Source organism: Pleurodeles waltl, chromosome 6 (assembly GCF_031143425.1).
Source record: "Pleurodeles waltl isolate 20211129_DDA chromosome 6, aPleWal1.hap1.20221129, whole genome shotgun sequence".
NCBI lineage: Eukaryota > Metazoa > Chordata > Amphibia > Caudata > Salamandridae > Pleurodeles > Pleurodeles waltl.
Genome location: NC_090445.1, coordinates 233,093,716 through 233,118,658, shown reverse-complemented (window position 1 = coordinate 233,118,658; position 24,943 = coordinate 233,093,716). Strand labels below are relative to the sequence as shown.

The 24,943-nt window shown below is 43.2% G+C and overlaps 1 protein-coding gene across 1 annotated transcript in view; it reads right to left on the bottom strand.

Annotated features, from left to right (window-relative positions):
- Positions 1-24,943, bottom strand: part of NSF (N-ethylmaleimide sensitive factor, vesicle fusing ATPase) — a 593,422-nt gene that overhangs the window by 350,134 nt on the left and 218,345 nt on the right. The window contains exons 5-6 of the mRNA XM_069237976.1: positions 12,503-12,669; positions 2,994-3,101 (exon numbers count right to left, since the gene is read on the bottom strand). Of these exons, the coding sequence (XP_069094077.1) occupies positions 2,994-3,101; positions 12,503-12,669 (275 nt within the window). The remainder of the gene's footprint in view (positions 1-2,993; positions 3,102-12,502; positions 12,670-24,943) is intronic.

The window sequence follows — 24,943 nt, the reverse complement described above, 5'->3', positions numbered from 1 at the left end:
GATAGTAATGGTAAACATTCTGTGCCGTTAGTGTATACTAGCAGGTGATCCTAGAGGATATAGGAGTGCATTGAGGGCATGGACTATGGGGTTTTAGAAACACTGGAGACTCTTAAATGACACGCTTTTGTAGGTCAATCATGGGTTTTGGAACCTCTTAGCTGAAAGCAGGCATATTTCTTTGGTAAAGGTGGGAAAGCTACTGCAAGGTCGAGCCAGATACCTGGCTCTTGCTCATTTAGAGGTCCTCTAGGAACTCTCAAGCCCAAAACGTGCCGCACTTTTATGTGGCTTCTCCCTGGCACCATGTCCTAACCTCATGGATCAAGAACTGAAGATGAAGCATTAAGCTTTGATGTAAACTGGGTGTCAGAAAAATATATCCATCGAGTGGGTGTGAGAAATGTACAATATGAAATAAGAAATCCTGTGATCAATTCCGGCTTCCCTGCTCGCAAACTGTGTGATATGAGGAACGTATTTTATTTCACTGAGCCTCTTTTTAATTCATTATCATATATGAGAGGATGTGCACAGAACAAAAACCTCATGTTTTATGTAATAGACTATAATTTTATCATCTATAAGAGACTTGCCTACTAATTCAGTAATGTCATTATTATCAGGGTATGGCAGAGGGAAGGAATGTTTTTAAGTTTATATTAATGAATACAACTCAATACGGTTATATAATATGAAGTACTAAGGTAAAATGCTTCCTTGTTTTTCCAATATGGAACAGAGTATCATAATTTTTTCATTATATTTCTTGCATTATTCATATGCAAGATATTTTCAAGGCTCGGGTCCTGCACGGGGTCTCAGAGCTGAGGCAGACACCTAGGTTAGCTCTGGTTTCCGTGTTAACTTGTTGGCTCGCCCACCTCTAGTTTTTGTCCCCAGACGCAATACAATTCCCATGAGTTGGTTGAGTGGCTCTGCTAGATACATTTTCAGAGTTGCCTGTATGACTGTGGCAACTATGTTGCACTGGTGGTTGGATTACTGGCAGGGGCTTGTGGGAGTCCTTCCTATTCATCCTCAACAGTGCTGCTTATTAGGGGAAGGTAGCTGGGTGGGTCCAGAGCACATACCCCGCTGAGCACACGGGAGTGGGGTGACATTTGCATTTTATTTTAATCTGCTGGGAGAAATGGATAAAAAGCAAGTAGAGGTCAAAACCTAACATTTGAGCGAAGAAATTACCACTGGGAGAGGGAAATCATGATATTTTGATCCAAATTTAAGATACGCAAGCAAGATTTCACGTACAGTAGCATGCCACATGTACGGAGTAGCATTCTCCCTACAGATGGTGTGGTTCCAACTTACAACAACTAAAACCAATGGGAAAACAAGCAGTCATACTTGAAATAATTATTACCCTGCAATTCATACAGCCTTTTTCACTGCCATAGATTCCGTCCCCTTACCTGAAAGCCATCGTTGTTGCCTTCAAGCCTTTGTTTTAATAGTACAGAATCACTGTTGCCTTAATAATTTTCTGTATATGTTGTGCATGTTGGTGATGCTGCCCAACAGACAGACTGCAGTCATGACGAAAAAGGGCATGCTTTATGCACATGAATGCACACTTCTAGTGCACTGTATCGTTACATAAGGGTCAAGGTTGAACTGTAAATGACTGGCAAACTGTTTCCACTACCACCACCACAAACTAAGCAGATTAAAAATGTGGACCAACACCAGGGAAAACACCTTCTGCCATCTAAAAATAGGAGGCTGTGTGTACATGTGCAGAGTAACAGAGGTTCAAAGCTTAATGGCCTTACCCATCTTGTTGATGCCTCAAGCCAGATGGCAGATAAGAGCCTTTCTGTGGTGCTTGTGAAAGCAGAGACTCATACACAAGAGGAGTCTCTTGGGTGTAGATCTTCAAGTCAGGAATCCAGAAGCGTCCCTGTAACAGCTCAATGGCTCATCATTTCATCTCTCCACAGGTTCAGGCTATTGTAGTCACGGATCTCTCCTTGCTGGGCTGGGCCTTCTAGGCACCGTGAAGGTGCAGGGCCTCATGTCATGTCATGAGCAGCACCTGCACACAAACATGCTGGAGCTGTGGGAAGTCCTACTTGCAATGAAGGCCATCCATCTCAAGGAGTGCCAATTAGATTCTGTCTGACAACATCTGTTATATCAACGGATAGGGCAATGTAGGGTTATTGACCTTCTGTTGGGTGGTCAGTCTGTGGCAGTATGCTCGCCATGGGATATTTTTTCTGGTGACAGCACACACTGCAGACTCTATCAAAGTGACAGCAGGTTCATTGAATCACATCTTCTTAGAGGAGCACAAATGCAAACTTCAACCTGAATTAACGGATATAATCTTCTCCATACAGGGTGTCCATATATGGATCTCTTCACCACATGCCAGGGCAAGAACTGCCCTCGGTTTTGTGCATACATTTCCCTCAAAGTGGCTCTCTGGGGAATTCCTTCAAGTTCACTTTGTCATGAGGACGGCTATACATGTTTTCACTGATACACATTCTATCAAATGTCCTGCCGAATGTATGGAAAGATCAAGCACAGCTGATCACTTAAGATGAGATGAAGAGGATTTGGTAGGTTGATCTGTTCCCACTCAGCATTCAGCCCCCTCTTCCTCTCCATGTAGAGGATAACGTCTAATATACAAAAACACTGGAGATGCACAAGTGGAGAATGAGTAATGTCAGCTAGAATCCTTTTACCTGCCCTCTGACGTTGCAGACATAACCATGGCTTCCTGGAAACTGCTACGAAATCAATTTATGGGGCTCTATGCAATATAGTTTGTTCAATGGTGTAAGTTTAATTATCTGAACCAGCTTCAGTCGAAACATAATTGAGCATACATTCTACATAAGTGGGTTGTGACAGGAGAAAGAACCCGCCGCCCTCTACATTACAAACACTTATTGACATAATCAGCTTAAGGGCTACAGCAGGAACCTTGCCCTTAGTTCTGTGTGACATGTGGTTCATACCTTTTGTTGCTTGCCAGTTGCGCTCTCTCCTTTCAGGATACTAGGATCCATACCCTCAATGTCCTTCACCACCAGACCGAAAAGCTTATCGCAGAAGTGGAACACGAGCTGTAACAAAACAGAGAAGGTGATTGAGTACAGAATATATTGTATGTGCACCAATTTGTTTTGTGCTATTCCATTTGCCTCTGTCTCTTTTCCACCCACAGTGTACGTGATTATGACCTTTACTGGTGTTCCTTGAAAATGTGGATAGGTATTACCCTAATAGTAATGGACAAATTAATATTTGCAGAATTAAATATGCACATTTCTATCTGCATCTACTCAATTGGTCTATCAGAGTTTTTTGTAATAACAGCTTTGTCCTACTAGTCAATGAAAAATATCAATGTGAACTCTGTATTTCTTTTAAATTTCTAAAACAAACATTGAGAAGTTAGTTAAGGGACAGAGTTAGGTTGAGCTTTAGGCTGAGGTTAGAAGAAAGTATATAGACAGGGATAGGGATAGGGATAGACTGATGGTGTGGGCTAGGGTCTACTTAGTGACAGGGTTATTTTAGAGGTGAGGTAAGGGGAAGACAGGGTTAGGATAATGGCTTATTTTGAAGTCAGGAATAGGGTGAGATCTTAGGTTAGGCATAGCACAAAGTTAAAGGTTACAACTTGAGATGGGTTTATGAGCAGAAACTCTGCAATATATAGGGTGCAAGAATGATATCATTGGTGTTGTAAAACTCGGACATCTAAGAAGCAGTCGTATGACAAGTGTTGAACCTCATAAAATCTCAGGCGTCAGATAAATGAAAGTGAGTTATATTTATTAGGAAACAGCGCAATTAAGTTTTATAGCATATCTTCCATGTAACTATGTCTAAGCTTGTCCAGCCTCAAATCTGAGATCGCAGCTTCGAGTTGCAGAGAACAAAGACCTATTTTGATCACAACCATTGGGAACCAAGGGCTGATCAGTTTTAATAACAACTCTCTGAAAACTGTATCAGTCTTAAGGCTAAGGTCAGAACCGTCATGAACAAGGGCCATTTTAAACCTAGAAATCACAGCTCTGAGGAACATGGACCAGGCCAGATTTAGACATTGGCCCGGCAGTTCAGACCAGATTTAGCCAATGAAGTTGAAGGCCGATCAGAGATACGGTTCTTCACCCGGAGAAGGAAGGTGAGTTCAGGTTTAAAAAACACAACACGAAGGAAACTGTGCTCAGCTCAGTATTAAAAAAACACAACTCATTGGAATAAGGTCTCCCTCGGTCTAAGAAAACACCTCTTAGAAACCATCACTCCCGATTTAGGAACAGGCCAGCATAAAAAATGCAATTTGGGACAATTGGGCTTATCATGAAGAGTTAAATCAAAACAATGGGAGATACAACCATTAACTTTAGATCAAAGATTGTTAGAATCCAACCCTGAGACACCCGAGCCACCCTACAGTTATAAACTAATATGAACAGTGCAGGACCTGTCCATGGTTAGAGAAAACTCCTCCAGCCAAACTTTACACCAAAATCCCAAGGAAACAGACAATACGTACTTTTATCATACCATATGGAAGCAGGGTCATCTCTGTTTAAAATCACATGACGAGAATCAAGAGTTAAACTAAAATTAGACAATAACCACAAGCAAAAGGGTGCAGGGCACATTAAAACAATATTGTTGAACAAGCTCTTTTTGATGACATGCCTGGGGAAGGAGGCTAGATGTAGATCATAGCCCAGAAGGATCAAGGAATGGGCAGTTTGAAGGCATAACACCGAGACACACAAGTCCTAACCAGGTTCAGAGTATAATTGAGAATATTACTATATACACTCTGTCACTTCTTTATGTCGTAACATGAGTATGATATAATCCATGGAAAGCACTCTACAATGGACTGACTAGCTCATATATGGCACTAAATTTGAACACTGTAATGATTAAAGATCACATGATAGATCAATTCATTTAAAACTTTAAAAACAGAATTGAATTTGGTTTAGGAAAGGAATAAAATGACCCAGATTCATTTCAACAGAGATTCGGTTTAAAGATTTTTCCATCAGAAGACTTATTTTTGTCACATTCTTAATAAGCGCCCTTTGATGACAAAAGATGAAAAACAGCCACTGTACCTCTGGAATGTATCAATTGGTTCAAGAAGAACATGATAAAGTTTACCTCTTAAAAGTAGAAAGAAAGCAGGCAGAAAAAAATGACTTGGAATTACACCCTACAATATGGAATTTAAGATGTACTGATTTGCTTGGCCACTAAACGACCAATGTGTAAGTTAGCTGTCAGCTCTTTTGGTGTGCAGGGTGTGTTTGAAGAATTTAAGTAGCAGCCACTCTAATCAAAGATCATTCCGATGAAGATCTGCATTGCCATTCCATAAACATATTCGCTATTTTACTTTAAACGAGGCTCGATTTTGTGCCAACTAAAGGCTGACGTACACGAGAGTGAATTTCCGACATAAACATCTGAGGGGTACAAAAATATAACAAGTTAAATCGAAATAAACATCACAATTTCATACATAACTTGTGCCAGTACTGTACATGACCCCCCACTGCTGACCATCCAAGATGGAAGATCTGTTCTAAAAGAGCTGCCTGAAAAGAAAGGTCTTTAAAAGTTTCATAAAGATAATATCAGGGAAGGCTGAGGCGCTGGTAAATGCCCTTGTACTGCAAGGGAAGCTACGCCATCCAGTCCTGTTTGTTTTTCCACGACACAACCTGTTTTCACAACAGTTTGCTCAAACAAAGAGAGTTGATTGAGGATGCACCATATTTTTGACACTATCAACAGAGCACAAGGCTTTGCGGATCAAGAGATATACTTCAAACACCAGCACCCATGGTACGGAGCGCCACTGCCTCAAACAGCAGGTTACAAAGAAAATGGTGCTTGGCTGCAGCTGAATCTACAGCTTATGTGCACTGGCCTTTCACCTGTACCTGTGGTGGGAAGGATGCTGCCCGTGCTTCGGCGTCAAAAATATCCAGTGCCCCAAGCCTGAGTTCCTTAACTCCTTATTCAGCCCTCTAAGAGTAAGCGACATTGTAAAGGGAGGTAGGACTATGGAGTAGCTGTTAAATGTCTTGAACATGCCTTTGCTGTATCAATGGCATCCCCATTCACAATAGGGTAGCTGAGGCACAAAATGAGGGTTCCCCGTGCGTGCTGCTTTCGTCCTGTTTTTAAGGCAGATGCTACCACAGCCAAAGAGGCAGCTGAAGCACTAGGTAACACACATTTGCTTCCTGAAAAGGTTGTATGGGTCTAGCAGCTCTGCCGCCACATCTAGATTACCCGTGCTTGGGGTGTCCCCATTATAATCCACACCCCTTTCTCCGTCTGGTGACTCACAGTTTGTGTCTTCGGCTGGCTGTGCGCTAAAGCAGGCGACCCCAATTGTGGTATTTAGCCGGTCTCTCTGGTGTATGCATTCCTATCTCCAGTCGAAACCTGCCCTCGCACTCTCTTCAAAGCCTGTGCACAGGCCTTCTACACTGGTTGGCTGTCTCACAACCTTTGAACCACAGAACATCAGCTTCATTGGCTCTGGTGTCCCTAGTGTTAGATAAGGATCGGTCCCTATGGGCCAGCTGCTTATATTAGTTTGTGACGTGGCTGGCCTACCTTAACAGTTCTTTCAGCCAATGTGGCCTCATCAAGATCAGCAAGAACAGTATGGTACTGTTGTGTTTATTTTGAAGAATAGCGAGAATGCTCTAAGACTGAAGGGCACAGTCTTTACCATTATCCTTGCAGTACAATTAACTCGAGGCACACATATTTCGGGGTAATTACTTCAAAATAATAAAAAAGGGAAGTGAAAATATACAGAAGCAAGATACACACAGTTAAATCCCATAGAGCTAGATTGTGAGTTCCTACCAACTCTGCTCACTGACCACACGTGTTATATGGCAGAATCGCAGGGCCCGCTCACCATTTAAACTGCTGCGACTCCCAAAAGATGCGGGTGCTTTGACCCTCCCAGACTTCCAACCCTACTATAAAGCAGCACAATTACGAGTCATTTCAGAGTGGTTACTCTGCGAATCTGACAAACACTGGTTCCACATGGATAGGGCGATAGTGGGGAGATTTATATGGGATGTATTGTGGAAGCCGAAGGCAGACCGCCACCCAAGGCATACTTGAGCACCCCGACGAAAACGATCCCTAAAGTTTGGGACGAGGTGATTAAGTCCACAAATGGACTACTTTCCCTTCTCCTTTTCTGGCGATACACAATAATCCGACGTTGCCTCCAGCTATCCTGCCAGGCCCTTTTGAGGCCTGGAGGAAGGAGGGCTGTCTCACCCTCTCCGATCTCTTTCCAAACTGTGATATCTTAACTTTCAAACACTGGCAGCGGAACTTCCACCTTCCAGACTCAGAACATTACCACTACACACAGTTGAAACACTGGGCACTCCCCCTGACATCAGACTAGCTGCCACATAAGATCTTACGCCTATTGAGCAATTTGTTAGAGGGGTGGGGACCTCCAGGGGAAACATTTCCTTGTTGTACTCTTTATTGCTCACTACCTCCCTGCTTCCCAGCCGCGCCACATCACTTTCTGGGAACACATTCTTGAGGAGGAAAGTTCTGAAGCAAAGTGGTGCAAACTATGGAGGGACAATGCGAAATGAATCACTCTATAGGCATGAGGGAGGCACATTATGAAATACCCCTTGACTGGCACCCGTATCCCACCCACCAAGCTGAAACAAATCTTCCCCAACACTTCTGATTTATGTTGGAGGGGGTGTGGGTTCCGAGGTGATTTTCGCCACATGTGCTGGGACTGCCTGACGATTCGTCCACTTTGGACTGAGATCCTTGCCCAAATCAAAGACATATTGGGATATCCCTGGCACCACGGGGTTTGCTCTGTTGGGTCTGCACCCAACTAACACCAAACTAAAGGCAATGAAGCCATAATGTGGTTGTGCCTGGACGCAGCTAAACTGGCGCTGGCCGCGGCTTGGAAGAGGAAGGAGGCTCCAGCGCGGACACCATGGCACACCCGCTTCTAGCAAGCTCTCACAATGGATGAATGGCACATTTTAAAAACTTTGAATTAGCTTGGGAGCCTTAGTGCCTTACCTCTCCAGAGGATTTTTCTGGAAGATTTAAAAAACTTTGAATTTGCTTGGGAGCCTTAGTGCCCCACCTCTCCAGAGGATTGCTGCTAACTGCTTGTCCCACGTGTACAAGGGAGCTTCATCTCTTCCAATTCTAAAGGTGGAGAATGGGGCCTGCTTAGAGAAAGGCTGTGTCTCCCCCCGACGACTGACACACGACTGCGGTCTCCGGCTGGTGGGTGCCTTGTAGTTTGGCCAAAGCTGTGTAACATCTATGTACCTTAGTTTTCTGTTTATCCCATTCCATTGTCTCTTCTTCTGTTTCTGCCCCTCCTCTTTGTTGTGGAGATGGGTTTGGGGGGTTGTTTATTACTTGGGGGGGAGCGGGGGTAAGGGATTCTACGGGAACTGTTTATGGCTTGATAAGTTTGGCTTGGCAGCAATTTCAACACATAATTGTAATGTTTTAAAAGTGATCATTCTTTACGATAGAGACTGTTCATTATAATGGCATACGTGTCATAATGATGGGATATATATATATATATCTATATATCTATATAGATATATAAATATATAGATATATATAGAGCACATCTTCCTGTTACTTGTTATATATGAAAATTGCAACAAAAACTGTTTTGACAACAGAGTTAAAGCAAACAAGTAAATATATATAATATAGAAAGTTAAAGATGCGAAAAACAAACTAAATTAACAAACACGAATGATTAAAAATCAGAAGAGGGAAGGGTTATAAGGGCTAAAGGATTTGCGGGATTTCTCCCGTCAAAAAATAAATCCAGGCACATAAAAAAAAGAGTCCACTTAAAACCAAAAAATAAACAGTTGACGATGGCTCAATACTGCCATATAACGGCAAAAATGAAATTAACATCAGATGAAGACGATTAAATCCATCCGATGTTTTTATGAAATCAGATTGAATAAACTGGCGTCCGTATTGAGTTACCTGGAGATTACTCTCGCTTTAAGTAAAAGATGGTAAGTATATAAACACAAGAAAGCTCTTAACGATGCACCTGAACGTGGAACACGCTGAACATTAACTGCCGCTTCTTGTCCAGTAAGAGCCGTTTTAGGGCTTCTTGTCTGTAATACGGCTCTCCTGGATTCCCGTTCAAAGGCCACTAGCGGGATAATGGCTGGAGAGTCTATGGACGCACAAGATGGCACTGTACAAGTGTTTGCTGTGTGCACTGAAGGCAAAGACGGGTTTCACTTTACCAAGATCTCGAACGAAGCAAGGATCTCGCCGGTTTTGCAAAAGAAACCGTAAACAGTATTTACTAAGTCTTCTGTAGGTTTTCTGGACACACCTCAGCACGAGGTCCTCCTGGACTCCGAGCCCAAAACAATTCCAGCTTTTATGTGTCTTCTGCCTGCCACCGACGCCCTAACCTTATGCATCACTAATAAAAAAAAATAGCATAGAACTTGGATACTGAAATGGAAGAAAAGGATAGTCATCTATCGGATGAATTGCATAATGTGAAACCAGAAAACTTGGGATCAATCCTGGCTTCCCAACTTAAGCAACTCGTGCGATCCTAGACAAATATTTTATTTCACCAGGTTTCCTCTTTCTTTGTTATCATATATGAGAGCACCTTCAATTACTTCAGTTCAGAAAGTGCGCTGGACAAAATCTTATTTGATTTGACTATAATGTTGCTCCATGTCTAATAATTTAGGTCACCTATCGCGTGCAGGTTACCACTGACTTGCCTCTTAGTTCACTAATGACATTGTCTTGCGGGTAGGAACGTTTCTAAGATCATGCACTTAAACTCTTTATATAAATGCCTTCATTTAGGTATATTATCTAGTGTAACAAGGTGAAGCACTTCTGCGTGTTAACAAATACACTTTTTTGAATTGCCAAGAGTATCATTTTTACCTGATTTTTGCTGCATGATTTACATGCCAACTACTTAAGGAATCGACGTAGTGTGCGAGCCACACCCCTTTACATTTCCAATCGTCAACTGGTGACTGCTGTTTTAGCATGCTTTTACGAATATGAGATCGGGCAGGGAAGTTGAGAAGCCACCCGAGCAGGGTTCACCCCCCCCCCCCCCCCCGCCAGGGTGACCGGACGGTCCCGTTTTTCTGGTAAGAGTCACAGTGCCCGGTCTCTTTCGCCAAAAATAAAGAAATGTCCTGGTTTTTGGGAAGTGGCTAGATTATTTATAGAAATGTCCCGGTTTTTCAGTAGTGTCTGAGTTGAGCATGCGAACTGTTGTAAAATCGTGTGCGCATGCTCACTTTTCACTGCTTGAGAAGTTGCAGCGTGACGTCGCTTAGGTGAGCGCTGTAGCATGGAGGGAAATCCAGAGAGAAAAGAGACATTTTCTCTCTGGATGTCCCTTCTCTTTATACAAGGCAGTAACAATGTTGTTGTGCCAACCATCGGGACAAGAGCTCCTTCGAACCAACAGTGACCAGTACAACCTTGCCCTGCTCACAGGAGTCAGAGGTCACCCCCTGCAGCAACATCCAGTCAGTCACCTACGTGACACTGCTCTCCCCTTTTACGCAGCTCAGAAGCAAGCAGCTGCTAAAGGTAAAAGGGGCCTGGAGTGGAACCATCCATACTGGTAGCCAGTGTAGTTTGAGTGCTTGGGCTGGAAAAGCATAAACTCAAAATTTTAAATGTAACACCACAGTTAAGGGTTCTCTTTAATAATAAGAATTGATTTCTACCAAAATGAGCCCTTTTTGCAACATTAGGATAACGAAAAGCTGGGAAAAAAATCATAACACTCTAATCTATACCTTGCAGTTTGCATGCAGCTCTTTAATGACAGGTAATAGCTCGCTGTTCTATATTAGGATTCTAACTTAACAAAAGGATTTTTCTGACAAAAGTAGTAAGCCACTGACCTATTTGCATTATATGCATTCAAACCACGACATGTTCTTTGCAGCTGGCACATTATCTTTCTGTGCTACCTTAAAATGTCCACTAGAGAATCCTATCTCTCGCCAGCCAGAACATTAATCACCAGAGTCACCAGCTATAGCAAATGTTGAAGCAAAGTCTGTTAAAAACAACTAAGTTTACAGCCACTAAAAGACCTCTGATTTCTCGTCTGTTATTCTTCATATGTGTCTGTGGAAGAAGAGGCTGTCATTTTAGACCTTTTTCCATGGCTATGAAAGCTGTTACGTAGTCCTACTTTTATGTCGATGGTTGCTGCAAATGTAGTCCTACTTCTATGTCTATGACCTGTCTCGGTTTTTTTGTTTTGAGAATCTGGTCTGGGGGGCAGCATGCAGGGGTGGCTGCTGCAGGGAATGTTTGTGGTAATATCAGGAGAGTCAACAATAAAAATATTCCCACCAGATCATGAAACAGACCCACAAACAGCCAAAAAACTGGCCCACATACTCAACTGCCAGACTGTGCTATAGACCAGCCCGACCCAATACAGAGACTATAAAAGGCAAATGAAATAACTCTAACCAGACCACCGCGTCTGCAAAGAGAGCAGGTCATATCATGACGCAGTACGAAGGCGAGGGCATGATCCAGTCAGATGACAGGTGCCAGCATTCATGATGGAAAGCGCTGGAACAGAGAAGGTGCTAGGCACTGTGCTGGTGGTATGTGTGTGTCCCATTCCCAACGTCCTGTCAACAACCCCAGCATCTTACGGCTATATCCATTAAAGCTCATGTAATATTTTTTTTGTCCAAGACCTGCCTAGTGGGTCGCGTCACATTAGTCACTCAGAAAGATTCTACCCTCAACTACTCGAGAACTCCTTCTTAAGACTGGAATTGTCAATTCTAAGCACTTATTTGTGGGAGTTTTGCACATGCCCACAACTAAAGAAGCAGTTGATTCACCTAAAAGTTCATTTTAGGGGAGAATTTAAAGGCTAGGACAATCAGCACTAATTTACCTCTGTTGGGCAATAAAACCCTTCCTAGTCATCCACCGCACTCATCGTTGTCCTAATAATGTCCCGTTCTCGATATCTTGGTAAGAAGAATGACCATGAATCAGAACCAGTGCTTGAAATGGAAAAATAGAAGTGCAGGTATTCTATACCAGAGTACCTGCTTGTTTCTGAGAAGTGCAGGTACTAGCCCTCCAAAAATAAAAAAAAGTGTCGGTACTCAGTACCGGACAGTGCCGGCACATTTAAAGCACTGCTTAGAACACCTATATTCTGAAGCCCCGTAAAGACACATGAGGCTTCCTTCCCTGCCCTTGTTAGTTCCTCCCATCACCGTGACTGCAGTGGCAGTGTCCTGCATGTGTGGCATTACAGCAATCCTTCAGATGAAGATGATGAAGGAGATGTCTCTACTGGACTCTGCTCACTGGAAAAGTGATTACTTCTGCATGATTTGGACCTCACCTGCTGCCCCACGGAGAAGGCCTGGTTGTTGAACTGCTGAATAAATTCTCCTGCCATCTTGTCCGAGTCATAGGGGTTGGAATCAACACTTTTCTTCTGCAGAAAGTCAATCTCGATGGTCATGGTGCCGATGCACTGCTTGGTCTTGTCAAAATTATACAGGCAGACTTAGGAGAAAAAGAAATACATGTTAACTTTGCAAGCGTCATCTTTACACAAATCTCAACGTAAACAGATTAAGACACAGAAGAAGACTACATACACTTCAAAGCTCCCTCATACCTCACCCACTGCAATAGTTGATTAACCACTTTGCCACTCTGTATCGCTAAAGGGATGGGTTGCCTGAATTGCGCCAGGATCTCTGACTAGCAGCTCATGAGGTACCAGTAGTTTTCTATCTGCTAGGAATTTGGAGTCCAGCTCACTAAGTCATTCAGGGTCTGAGGTTGAGCAACACTACTTAATTAAGAAGGAAGTACTGCACTGCTTCTGACTCTTGCAGTGACAGGCAAACTAATGGCAAGGTCACATGCACACACATATAGTGGATGGGAGTAGATGGGAAGGCGGCGAGTGTCAGGCAGGCCTGCACGATCTTAAGCAGGACTTTGTGGGGCGGATGCAAGTCCATCTAAAGAGCTCATGAGAGACGGGGTAGGGGCGTGTACTTTTAAGTGGGATGTGTGTCTGGTTTGGATACCATATCCGGCAGAAAATGTCTACCTCTGGTGCCAATATCTGATACCTGGGGGCTTTGCTGCCTTCATGCAGTGATCATCTCTGGTATAAATATGACCATTCCTGATATAACGCTGGCCATATCTGCATAGTGATGCATATTTGTGATTCTTCTTGACATATTTTGGACATCCATGGTCTACGTGTCTCCCTTCAGCATAAAAGTAGGCAAAGGTTACATTTTCAGCAACCTGAGCATAATGATGGCCATCCACCAAAATAACTAAGGAAGGACATCATTGGCCTTTTGAGTATCCGTGGTCTAATCACTGCCACACATGTCATACTGGTGGTCATCCCTGCCATAGTTGTGGCCATTCCTACAATATGGTGGGCAGCCTAGTAAAGAAATGTCTATTCTTGACACATTGTGGACATCCCTGAAATTACGGTGTCCAAACCAGGCATAATGGTGCCCATTATATGCATAAAGTGGCCAACCTTGGCTTAACCATGCCACATCTGGTACTATGGTGGCAACAACTTGTACAATTGTCATACTTGAAATATTGTGGCTATCCGGGGCATAATGATATCCAGCTCTGGCATAATGTTGGCCTTTCCTGATGTATCATGGGCAGCTTTAATCTACTGACGCTCATCCTTAGGGGAGTGGTGACAATATTTGGCATATTGTGGTCATCCCTAACATTATGATGAACATGTCTGCTATTTGATGAAAAGGTAAGATGCAGGCAAATGACACTGCTTGATGAAATGAGATGCTGATGTTTGGGGCCCAATTGAACATTCACTAAAATGACAACTGTTCATGTGGGTGAAAAGAATGATTTAAGAACTTTTTGCTCAAGGTTAAATGTATTTATTTACTAAACATTAAGTGCACATTTGATGGCAACATGGGTGTATTTTTTTAAACTAATGAGGTGATGTTTGGAGACACAATTATTTTATTTTCAAATACATTTATAGGTGATAATTAAATAGTAATAATTTACGCAGAGTATGTGAGATTAATTTCTGATGTAATTTTCTTTGTACCCGAGAGCACTTGATGTTACAGTTATTTCATTACTCTTACCAATTTATAACATGTTTTATAATTTTACTGCTGCCCACCCTGCGTAAGTCAATTGGGTGGTTACTACTAATCATTCTGCACAAGACAGGCACTAATCATCCTGGTCTATTGTGGTTAATATTGTAATGCGGGCAATATTTGTTAGTAGATCGGGATGATTTTAGTTGGTCAGAAGTATCTCTCTTTGTTCAAAATGCTGGAAGACTGCTTTAGCGCAATAGTCACCCGTACTCAGTTCACACAAAACTCTCCCATGCAAGTAGGGAGACTACTTGACTCCATGCCATCATAAAAGCATGTTTGCAATTGCAGGCTTTCTGCTTAGAAACAACTGCAATCTGGTGCTTCTGGTCAGTTAGTTCAAATATGAACCAATAATAACGTTTTTAGATTAGACAGGATTCTTGAACAAAAACTAAAGAAAGATAACCAGTAATCTAGGCAGCATGGAGCCATTATCAGCCTACGTGTTGGGCGGCTGCCCTCTCAAAAAAGCTGCTCTCAATCATTCCGAGAAGCCTCTTTCCTTCCTCACTGTCCTATTTCATTTGCTAGGAACTCTTCTCACTGTTTATCATGCAGCCCCTAATAAACACTCTCCCCTCATTCCTTTCCATTCAGATGTTACCCTTCCTACAGGATGGCATTTACTTGTTATTTGCAAACACTAGAAGCAGCAGGATGGCGTTTCGGAAAGATGGACAAAATCTATCCTTGTGACATATTCCAACGAAATCTATTGCGAGTAACCGTTCTTCACTATCTCAAATGAGATGCATACCTCAACCATATCCCCTCAGAAACTAAAGGTTTATACTAAGAAGTGTAAACGAAATGTAGCCCCTGGATGCAGAAATGAGGATCAGGGAAAAGATTCAGATATGGTGTCTCGAGAGGGACACAAAACATTACTAGCAGCTTCAACTATTAGCACGTCAAAAGCAGACGCGCTCTATACCCTCAACAGAGTCCTTACACGGTTTTATGATCTTAGGCGGGAACTAAACAGTTACAGTGGCTGTTTCACTGTGTTCCCATGAATTTCGGCAAGTGAATGAACAGGTAATGCATGTTACTAAGCACCTTTGGTATTCAACTAGAATCCATTTTGAGTAAGCTGACACCAGCTCTCACTAACTGTACAAAACCCACCCAGCTTTGAAAGAAGCTGATACCTTACCTGCTGAAAGAGAGGAATTTAAAGTATCCAAAAGAGAACACCCTAAAAAGCTTTAAAGAAGCATAAAAGCCTTGCCGGAACTAGTCTAAAGGGGGATCTCTCCACACTGTGCCAGAAGTCAAAGAAGTTTTAACAAGTCTAGCAGCTGCACGTCAGACCATGTGGCATGGGGCACGCTGTAAGAGGAAACAGCTATGCGGAGTTTGAGCAATCCAGGTCCTAGTTTGTTCTATTTTAAAATGAAGAAACTGACAAGCTCTTCGCAGAAGTGTTAGAAAAAAGTGTCAAGGTTAGTTAGACCCTTTCTGAATGTCAGAGTTCACGAATGATCTTTAAAAGCTCCCTTTGCTTCTTGTTAGCCAACAGAACTCTTGGGCATCACATTCTTCTGCTGACCCTACTGGGGTTCCAGCCCAAGGGTGAGAGATGTCCTGTTGTACAGACTATAACGTGAGTTCACAAATACCTCGCCCCTTCTTTTTCATCTCTGAGGGAGCAAAGTAAAGGCGTGAACTGTGAGAATATGGAAAAGGTGAAATGAGTTAGAAGGTTAAACACAGGCAAAGGCTTTGCCACTGCAGAGCTCATGTCTTTGCCAATGCTACTCACTATTGTTAAAGAGAAGAAATAAAATTAGGTGTTATGATTTACACTTGTGCGTGCATGCATTATCACAGATGCACACGTGCGCCTCATGACGCTAACGCAGCCTCTACTTGGTGATGTATACTCCGCTTGTGTCACCACACTTGCTGGTGCATATGTCCTGACAAAGTAGTAATTTTGTGTTTTTTGATGTATTGTTTCAAAATGGTGGATGCCCATCTTGCAGTTGTAAACATAAACAAGCATTTGCAATGCAATGGGTCTCGCATTAGCTTGAGTTATAGCTATTAGCATTGTAAACTCCTAACCGGACTTTTCTTGCCACATAAACTGAAACTGAAAAGTAATACAGTTTCACATAAGCGAGCCGACGGCCACCATGAGCGTGAAGGAGACATACAAAAGGAAACAGAAGTTCACTCGCAGTCAAACATATCCGCAAAAGTGCAATTATCCATGTAACAGGGTCTATGTCATGCAAAGCACTTGACTACTGCCCAGTGAGACCACGCTGCGTAGGAAATAAAAAGAAAAAGTAGTCCGGAAGCCATGCAGAAAACATGAAGCTGCATATGTTTTCAGTCGTTTACCGGTGCTGTAGAGGAGGGCTGAACACCGGAAGAGGCATGACGTATGCATGCCTTTCACTAATGAAATCAAGTGAATTTTAAAAGTTAAGCCCACGAACCAACCAAACTGATGGGAGTGACATGGACATGGTTAAAAGCTCACAGAGAGATTACAACAGGAGCCAGAGCGATTGCACGCTCAACATTAAAAACTAGCAAAAAAGGCAGTTATCTCGGCTCTCCTTCTAGCAGTAAAAGACTCTAGGCGCCATAGGTAGTCACCCGATACTGCCTCCATGCTGGCATCCGCTGACAGCATTGTAAATATTCTTAATAGTTTCAATCTTCTCACTACTCCTATGGAAACCGTACTACACCCACCGTCTTGTTCACGCTATATATAACTGCTAATAAAAGAAATCCTCATCATTTTTGGCAATTAACAGTTTTGCTGGATTTGACTTCATACACACAGAAATAATTGTAGCAGTATTTTTTGTTTGAAGTCATAAGATGGAACATGTTATATTGCTAAAATAAATGTAAATAAGTAGGGTTTTGGACAATGGAGTGGAGAAACTAACAATGTTATGTTTGGTGTAATTCATCGCACCTGCACTTCACCTCCTGAAGCTATCAGAATTTAGATGTGCTAATGTTTGCATTCTGTAATGAAGTATGATACAACTGAGCAGTAAAAGCATTTGATTGCTAAGAGAAACATGTGTTCACAGCAGCATTTTTCCAGTGTGATACTAATCACTGACTGTAAGAATGCTGTCACACGATACACCACTGGAATAACACGGAAGTCCACATTCAACTTCCTACAAAATTCTGATTAGTTTAAAGTGAAGTAGACAAGAAAAGAGAAGAAACCGGAGTATGAATAAATCTACCACAGATGGAAGACATCTAGATGTACTGAAGCGCGACAGGGCGTAATACTATCATCATCAAATGGGTACGAAGTACAGATGATTTGTGTGTTAATTATTCAATGTGCTCTGTGGTAAGTAAAGCTCAGTGGACGTCAAAAGACTCCGAACCACAGTGCTCTGACAACATTATGCACAGGGCAAGTCTTCCCCGGTGGGCGGGAGCCTTTTGAGGCTTGTGAAGAGACAGTGTTGCTAGGGTGAGGGACCTTGGGAAAGACAGGGAGAGAGAGAATGAATGAAAGAAAACGGAAGGGGAGAAGAGAGGAATAAATGAAGAAGGGACACAGGTGAAGTGAAAGGAATAGAGGGGAAGCGAATGGGAAGGAAGTTGGGCTGGCGTCAATATTTTAGACAGGGCTGCTTTTGGTTCCAAGTCTGACCCTGATAACACAGCAATAAATGCAAGCGACATCAGGGTGATTAGTGCTCCAATTGGCTGCATTTGACGGACAGATTTGCCAACCCTGGCAGAGACCCGTGCAGAGGCAGCTCTTCGAGTAAGAGCATGACTCAGAGGAAGCAGCATTCCACGCATTGGTCTTTTGGGGGAGAAACCACATCCTAGGATAATGCCGCTAAGTTACAATTGCAAATAAAATACAATTTGATGCCAATAGTGTCTGAAAATGTAAGTCATAAATTGTAACTGGAAATGGAGATTGACGTTCTTAATGAATATCGGGGAAAGCAGTTGAATTGGGCGTAATTTATCATGTCTGCACTGGGAGGCGTTTAAACGATCAGTGGTGGAGCTCAGCCAGAGTAAAAGCACCCGCGGGACAGGGATTATATTCGGGCAGCAGAATTTTCAATGCAATGTGTTTTCTTGACTGGGACGTCTGCGGGTTTTGGAAAAATTCCCTCATTAATGTGACATGAGGTTTATATTCTTTTAAAGAGGCGAAGATCATGGGTTTCTTCTTTACTGAAAACTCCAGCAGCAAAGAGTAACTACAGAGCATATTCAACATGAAAGAAAAATGTTCCAACACAGCCATCATAAAGGTCCACACACTAGCAGTGCTATAACCTCACTCAATCGCCAACAATCCGCACATCACCCAGGGTATAAGAACCCTTTCAGAGCAGCAAACGTCATATTCTCTGCAACCATAGGGAGACAAAAAAATAGATTTTCAACCTTTGTAGGAATAAAACAAAGACATTATCCATTGCTTTAGGATCTCATGCCGTGAAACAGACTGGAGCCACTGAAACATCCAGCGCTCTGGTCAAATGCTATTAGCCTAAGAAAAAAGTAATTCATAAACACATGCTATGTAGGCACAAGTGGAAGGGTACAAGTACTAGGGCCATGCTCCAGGGGAGTGTACAACTGTGGAAAAGGTGGGACAAAGAGCAAGGATTGACAAAGCAGAGACCCCACAAAGAAGTACAGAAGTATATACTAAAGTATATACAAGAGGTCTCGAATGCTCGACCCAAAAAAAGAAATAAAATGTGCGAGGAAAGTGCATTTATAAAAAGAAGCGTCCCGCAACAAATTGGAGCTGCAGGACCTCCTAAACAATGAAAAACAAACCATTTAAAACAGAAAAGGGGGGGGAGGAGTTCGGGAAGCAATGGAGCAGCAGATCGCTTAAATGCAGACAGTGTCTGGTGGCAGCAGTGAGGAAAAAGGGGCAAACGAGTTACAGGATGGGAACGTTAAGTTATAAAAATGAGCATAGCAGGGAGGGGCTGGGGAAGCAACAGACGAGCTGAAAGGTAATAAAGACAACGTGAGGAGTGGTGAAGGGCGAAAGCAGACAGATGACAGAAGCGAGCAAGAAAACACATGCACTGAATGGAGTGCTAAAATAAGAAGAAAAATACAAAAGGTCACCAATTCTAATGCATTTCTCATCAAGAGAATCTATATAGTGCAAAGATATCGAGTAAAGGGTGAAATTGCTTAGCAGAAATTAGCAGCTATTAATTATTTTGTCGCTTTTCAGTCTATCCTTTGTAGCTTCCAACTCATCAGCACAGGCCAAAAGTGAATGTGATAAGTGAAGAGATCTGTCACTGGGAGTGCGAAAAGTGGGACAGAGTTGCTGACAGTACTGTATATAATGCGTTAAACAGCTCTCAAAGGAGCTCTGTGTGCCAGCTCTCTGGGAACACTATGATCTCAAACAAGAAAAGCCTATCATTCAGCCCCAGAGACACATCTCTGCGGTAAAGCACTGCAGAGGATTACACACTAAAAAATGGCAGAACAAAAGTGCCTAGCCAAGAACATTTGAAAAATAGGAGCAATGAAATTCTCAACACTGCAATGTGCCTGTGTGCAGGGTGGCTCCTCCGCAATGGCAGAGGAGCATCGTTCCCCTGGCCAAGAGCCAGAAGATGAAAATAAAACGATAGTTCCACCAGCAGAGGAGGGAGGGGCGGGGCTGTGCCACAGGAGGTGGGAGGAGGGAGGAAGGGAGTGTGCACTAAATGCGCATGTGTGTTCGGCACGTCGCTTGAGGCCAGCCAAACATATGCTCACTTAGGTTTTCCAGCCTGGCTGTGTTTAACAGCCGGGCTGGAGAAACTGCACAGACCTCAGGGCTGTGTCTGAGCGGCAGTCCGAGCCGCTCAGACCAATCCTGGTGCTGCTTTCATGCTAGCTTTTGCATGAAAACAGCTCCAGGATTGCTGGGGAGCCTGTGCTGGTATCCTAGTGAATGCTGGGACACCACAACAAGAAGAGCGACGAGCGAGGAGGCAGGAGACGGCAGTGGCAGAAGGTAAGTGTCTTTTTTTTTTAATATATTTTTTTTGTTCTTTCCCTCGTCCCCTTCGTCCACCCCTACGCATTGAGATTTGCGGTGGCTGCCGCTGCCTGTGTGTCAGACACCCACCTACCTTGTCACAAGCGAAGAGGCAAAGCATGGTGGTGACTTTAGAGACTTGGCTCTCTCCAGCTACATGGACACTAGCAGTGTTAACTCTCAGTTCAGGCACTGGCATTTTGTGCAGCTCGGAGCCCTGACGCCAGCAGGGTGTGTCACACACAGTTCTGACATAAGCAGAGCTCTCCAGCAACACGGACACTAGCAGTGTGTTTGTAGCTCTCCGTTCTGGCATTAGCAGGTTGTGCAGCTATGAGCCCTGATTCCAGCAGAGTGTGTCATACACAGTTCTGACACAAGCAGAGCTCTCCAGCAACATGGAAACTAGCTGTGTGTTTGTAGCTCTCAGTTCTGGCACTAGCTATGTTACCCTGACCCCTGACATCAGCAGGGTGTGTCACACCAGATTTGACACAAGCAGAGCTATCTAGCTACATGGACAATATCAGTGTGTTTGTATCTCTCTGTTCTGGCACTAGCAGGTGATGCAGCTCTGTGTCCTGATGCCAGCAGGGTGTGTCACACACAGGTCTGACAAAGCACAGTGTGCAGAGCTGACACTATCAGGCTGTGCTGTTTTTGTTCTTACAAAGTGTACAACTCATAGTACTAGCACTAGCAAGGTATATGCAGCTTACACCTCTGGCGCTAGCCAAGATCATGTAGCTCTGACACTAACAGTCTGTGCTGCTGTCACACTCCTCAAAGTCTAGCACTAGCAAGGTATGAGCAGCTTACACCTCTGGCGCTAGCCAAGAGTATGTAGCTCTGGCTCGAACAGTGTGTGCTGCTGTCACAATCCTCACAGTCTAGCACTGGCAAGGTATGAACAGCTTACACATCTGTTGCTAGCCAAGAGTATGTAGCTCTGACACTAACAGTCTGTGCTGCTGTCACACTCCTCACAGTCTAGCACTAGCAAGGTATAAGCAGCTTACAACTCTTGTGCTAGCCAACAGTAGGTAGCTCTGACACCAACGTTGTGTGCCTCAGTCACCCTCCTCGCAAGGTATGTCCAGCTTACACTTCTGGCGGTAGCCAATAGCATGTAACTCCCACACTAACAGTGTGTGCTGCTGTCACACTCACAGCCTAGCACTAGTAAGATGTACAGCTCTGATCGTACCTCGGTATGCAACATAGTTCTGACAGTAGCAAACAAGCGTGCAGCTCTGACAATACCAGGGTGTGCTTCACCCAATCCTGACAATAGTAGGTTGTGATGCTCAAGCACGAGCAGTGTGTGCAGCTCTGATACTGGGAGGGCCTCACAGTTCTGACATCACCAGTGTGTGCTACTCTCGCACTAATAAACTGCAGAATCCACATACCTAACACCAGCAGAGTGTACTAGAACTCTAACACTAGGTCAGTATCTTATTTAAATTGCTTGTTTCTATGCTACTTTACCAGGTGAAAAAACAAAAACATTGAGACAAGTTTCTCATCACAATGCTACAGCAGGTAAGCACATGGCTCAACAGTGAGGTAAACTAAGAACCATTATAACAAGGGTATTGGAAAGGAAGAAAGAGGGTAAATTAGAGGATTGTTTAAGGATACAGGGCTGACTGAAAGAGCACGAATAGCAGGGGGTAGTAGAGGTGATCTAAATGACTAGGTGGGGACAGAAGGAGGAGAGGGCAAATGGAATGTTGAGCAGGTGATAGAATGAAGGAAAGAAGGAGAAACAGAAGGGTGGGTTGGGGGAAAAGTTGGCTTAGGAGGACGGAGTAGCAGGAGTAGGCAGGGCAGGGAAGAGTTTCTTTTGGAGTCGAGTTGAGATTGAATTGCAAAATAATTTCATATTACGAGTTCAGTTTGCAGCAAGTCTTGGAATTGAGATTCAATTTCAAGATAATTTCATAGTAGAAATTCAGTTTGTTGCAAGAATTAATTTAGCTAACAGATAAGGTGAAAGGATTTTAGTCCCTTGTGGAAGGTTGGTTGGTCTTCTTGACAATAGGAGAGTGAGTTCCACTGGGTTGGAGCTGTCCTGGAGTAGGACTGGAACTAGGCTGAACTGGGTTTTTGTACTTTTTGGATTCAAGACTAGGATGACTCTGCTTCTTAACTGTTTGCTTCCTCCAGAGCTTTTTATGGCGGAGTGTAGGCAATTTGAGTGGGGGGAGTGGATGGTTTTCAAACCAATACGTGACAGTTTGAACTATGTCATTGCACACTTGACATTATAGGACATTTTTTGGAGTATGAAATTATTATTCTGGCATCAGACCAGCTCTGAATGTCCTTTGGCCATCCAGGAAGAGGCCTCTCATTGTCCAAATAGGGTACTGCACTTTGGCTATCAGCCTGCATAATCGTCTGCCACAGCATGGCAGATTGTCCACTCCAAGGCAGAGTCCGGGTTAGGGCATTCAAACAGAAAATGGCGAGCATTGCTGTGCTCAATGCCAGAGTGGTTTTTCAAGACATTTGCCATGCAGCTACATGGAAATTAGGCATGTGTTCACCAAGCACTGTCTACCAACTGGATGTGAGCAAAGCAGCAGTCTCAGCAGTGGAGGAAGGCAGTTTTCCACAATCTGTTTAATCAAAGATAAGCCTGCCTATCTTTTTATTCAAATGTTATGTACTGGTTGCTATTTGGATTCAAGCATGGGAATATGTTGAAGAGTCATTGCTGGAGAATAATTAGTTACTTACCTGTAACTCCAGTACTACGGTGTTGGACTTTTTCCATATTCTCACGTACAACACTTCACCTCACTGGCTGAAGTTTGAATTGTTTCAAATGAGGTGGATGCATACTAAGCATTGGAAATTTACACTCTGTTTAATGCTGTTTAAAGTTACCAGGGATTTCTAGCCTGACGATGGGGAATGATTCAGGCATGTGAATACATGAAGCATCTATTGCTGGAGAATTTATTCTCTCTCTAAAGCCAACATAATGGTTAGAGTTGGAGACACCAATACCTGTTTTACAAAAATCCAGCTAATAGGAAATAAGAATATGCCATGGAGCTCACCTTTATATGGTGAAACAAAAGACTGTTTTTTACTGCAAACGCTACTGCTCTTACCGATTAGCTACCCTAAATATACCTAGTTTAATAGAGGAATCACATCCAACTATTTAGCTCTCTTCTTTCAGATAGTTTCTGCTCCAACCTTAATCACACTGAGCTACTATTATGACCTCCCTAGTGCCGCTGGTCTGACACTCTCTCCCTCCTCTGAGCCTCCCACTGTCATTAATTTTTCACAGATCCTTCTGGACTCTTGCCTCTTCATCCTTTTACCAAATTACAGAAAAAGCATCCAGAAACTCTCATTGCTAATAAGGACTGTTCAAGAGACAATACATTAAAAACTGACCTCATCTTTATCTCTCACATCACCTTTCTATGGGTTCAAACATTCAGTAAAGAACCAAATGTATCTCGTAACTTCAACATCCCTTCTGGATATAAATTACAGTTTACTCTTCTTGAAGTTACATAATGTTTCAATCTCTATCTTTGAGACAGGACAATTATTATACAATCTTCTTGTTAATATGTAGCTGTTTGATGTAAATTTCATGGCCTTGATTGGAGTCCACAAATCTTCTTGTCCCTTTTTTCACTCTCACACCCTCTCTTCCTACCTCCCCTCTCTGCTACAGCCCTCAATCTACCAGTTCTGTCATAAGCTACTACCTCTCCTTTTAATGCAGAGCCCTTACCTTTTACTCTTGCTTCCATTTCCATTCTACCTCGTCACTTTCTGTCCCCACCTCCTCTCTCTTCATTGAATGTTGATTCCCAGCTCAACTCACATCAACCAGTAGCCCCACCTTTGTTACTCATCTCTCCTGTTTTCTACCTAGATACACCCCATTCGACATTCCTAGCAAGGCAGAATATAAGCTTGATGCACTACAGCTAGATATCCCCTGGACTTCATCCCCTCTCATAGCCTCCACAATACCTTGTCTCTCTTTCCTAATAATATCACACACATCTTTCTCCAGTAAGACATTTCTAAGCAGAAGCACACTACTTATAACTTCCTCCACACAAATCTCCATTTTCTTTCCATACATACCCTTGATTAGGGATCTTATTCACACTCCCAGTCCTGGCACACTAATAGCTTGCCTGACATCGCTTTAAGTGTGAGTAAACAGAGAACACTGCCTTTTAAAAAAGAACAACAAAAATCAATTGTTTGCTAACACTTCTAAGCTGGTGACAGGAGCCTCTTCTGAAGACACTAGCTTTCTCACTCACACTGGACAAATTCAGTCCAGCGTCACATACCACCTTATATTAACCCCGGTGCGGGTGTCGGGCAATAGCTCACACCTCAGCCCCTCCCCAGTCCATCCGTCAGTCACTGGCTAACACTGAGGAGGGCTAGAAAGGATCCTCTGGTGCTTCCACCAGGGGATTACTTTTTTGTAAACAAAGGGTGAGGGAAGATGCAGAATTGCTTTCACATAAGCCCCCGCCCGCCCTGCCCGCCGCCGATCTATGATGCCAGAGTGTCACGAGGCATGCTGACATCACAG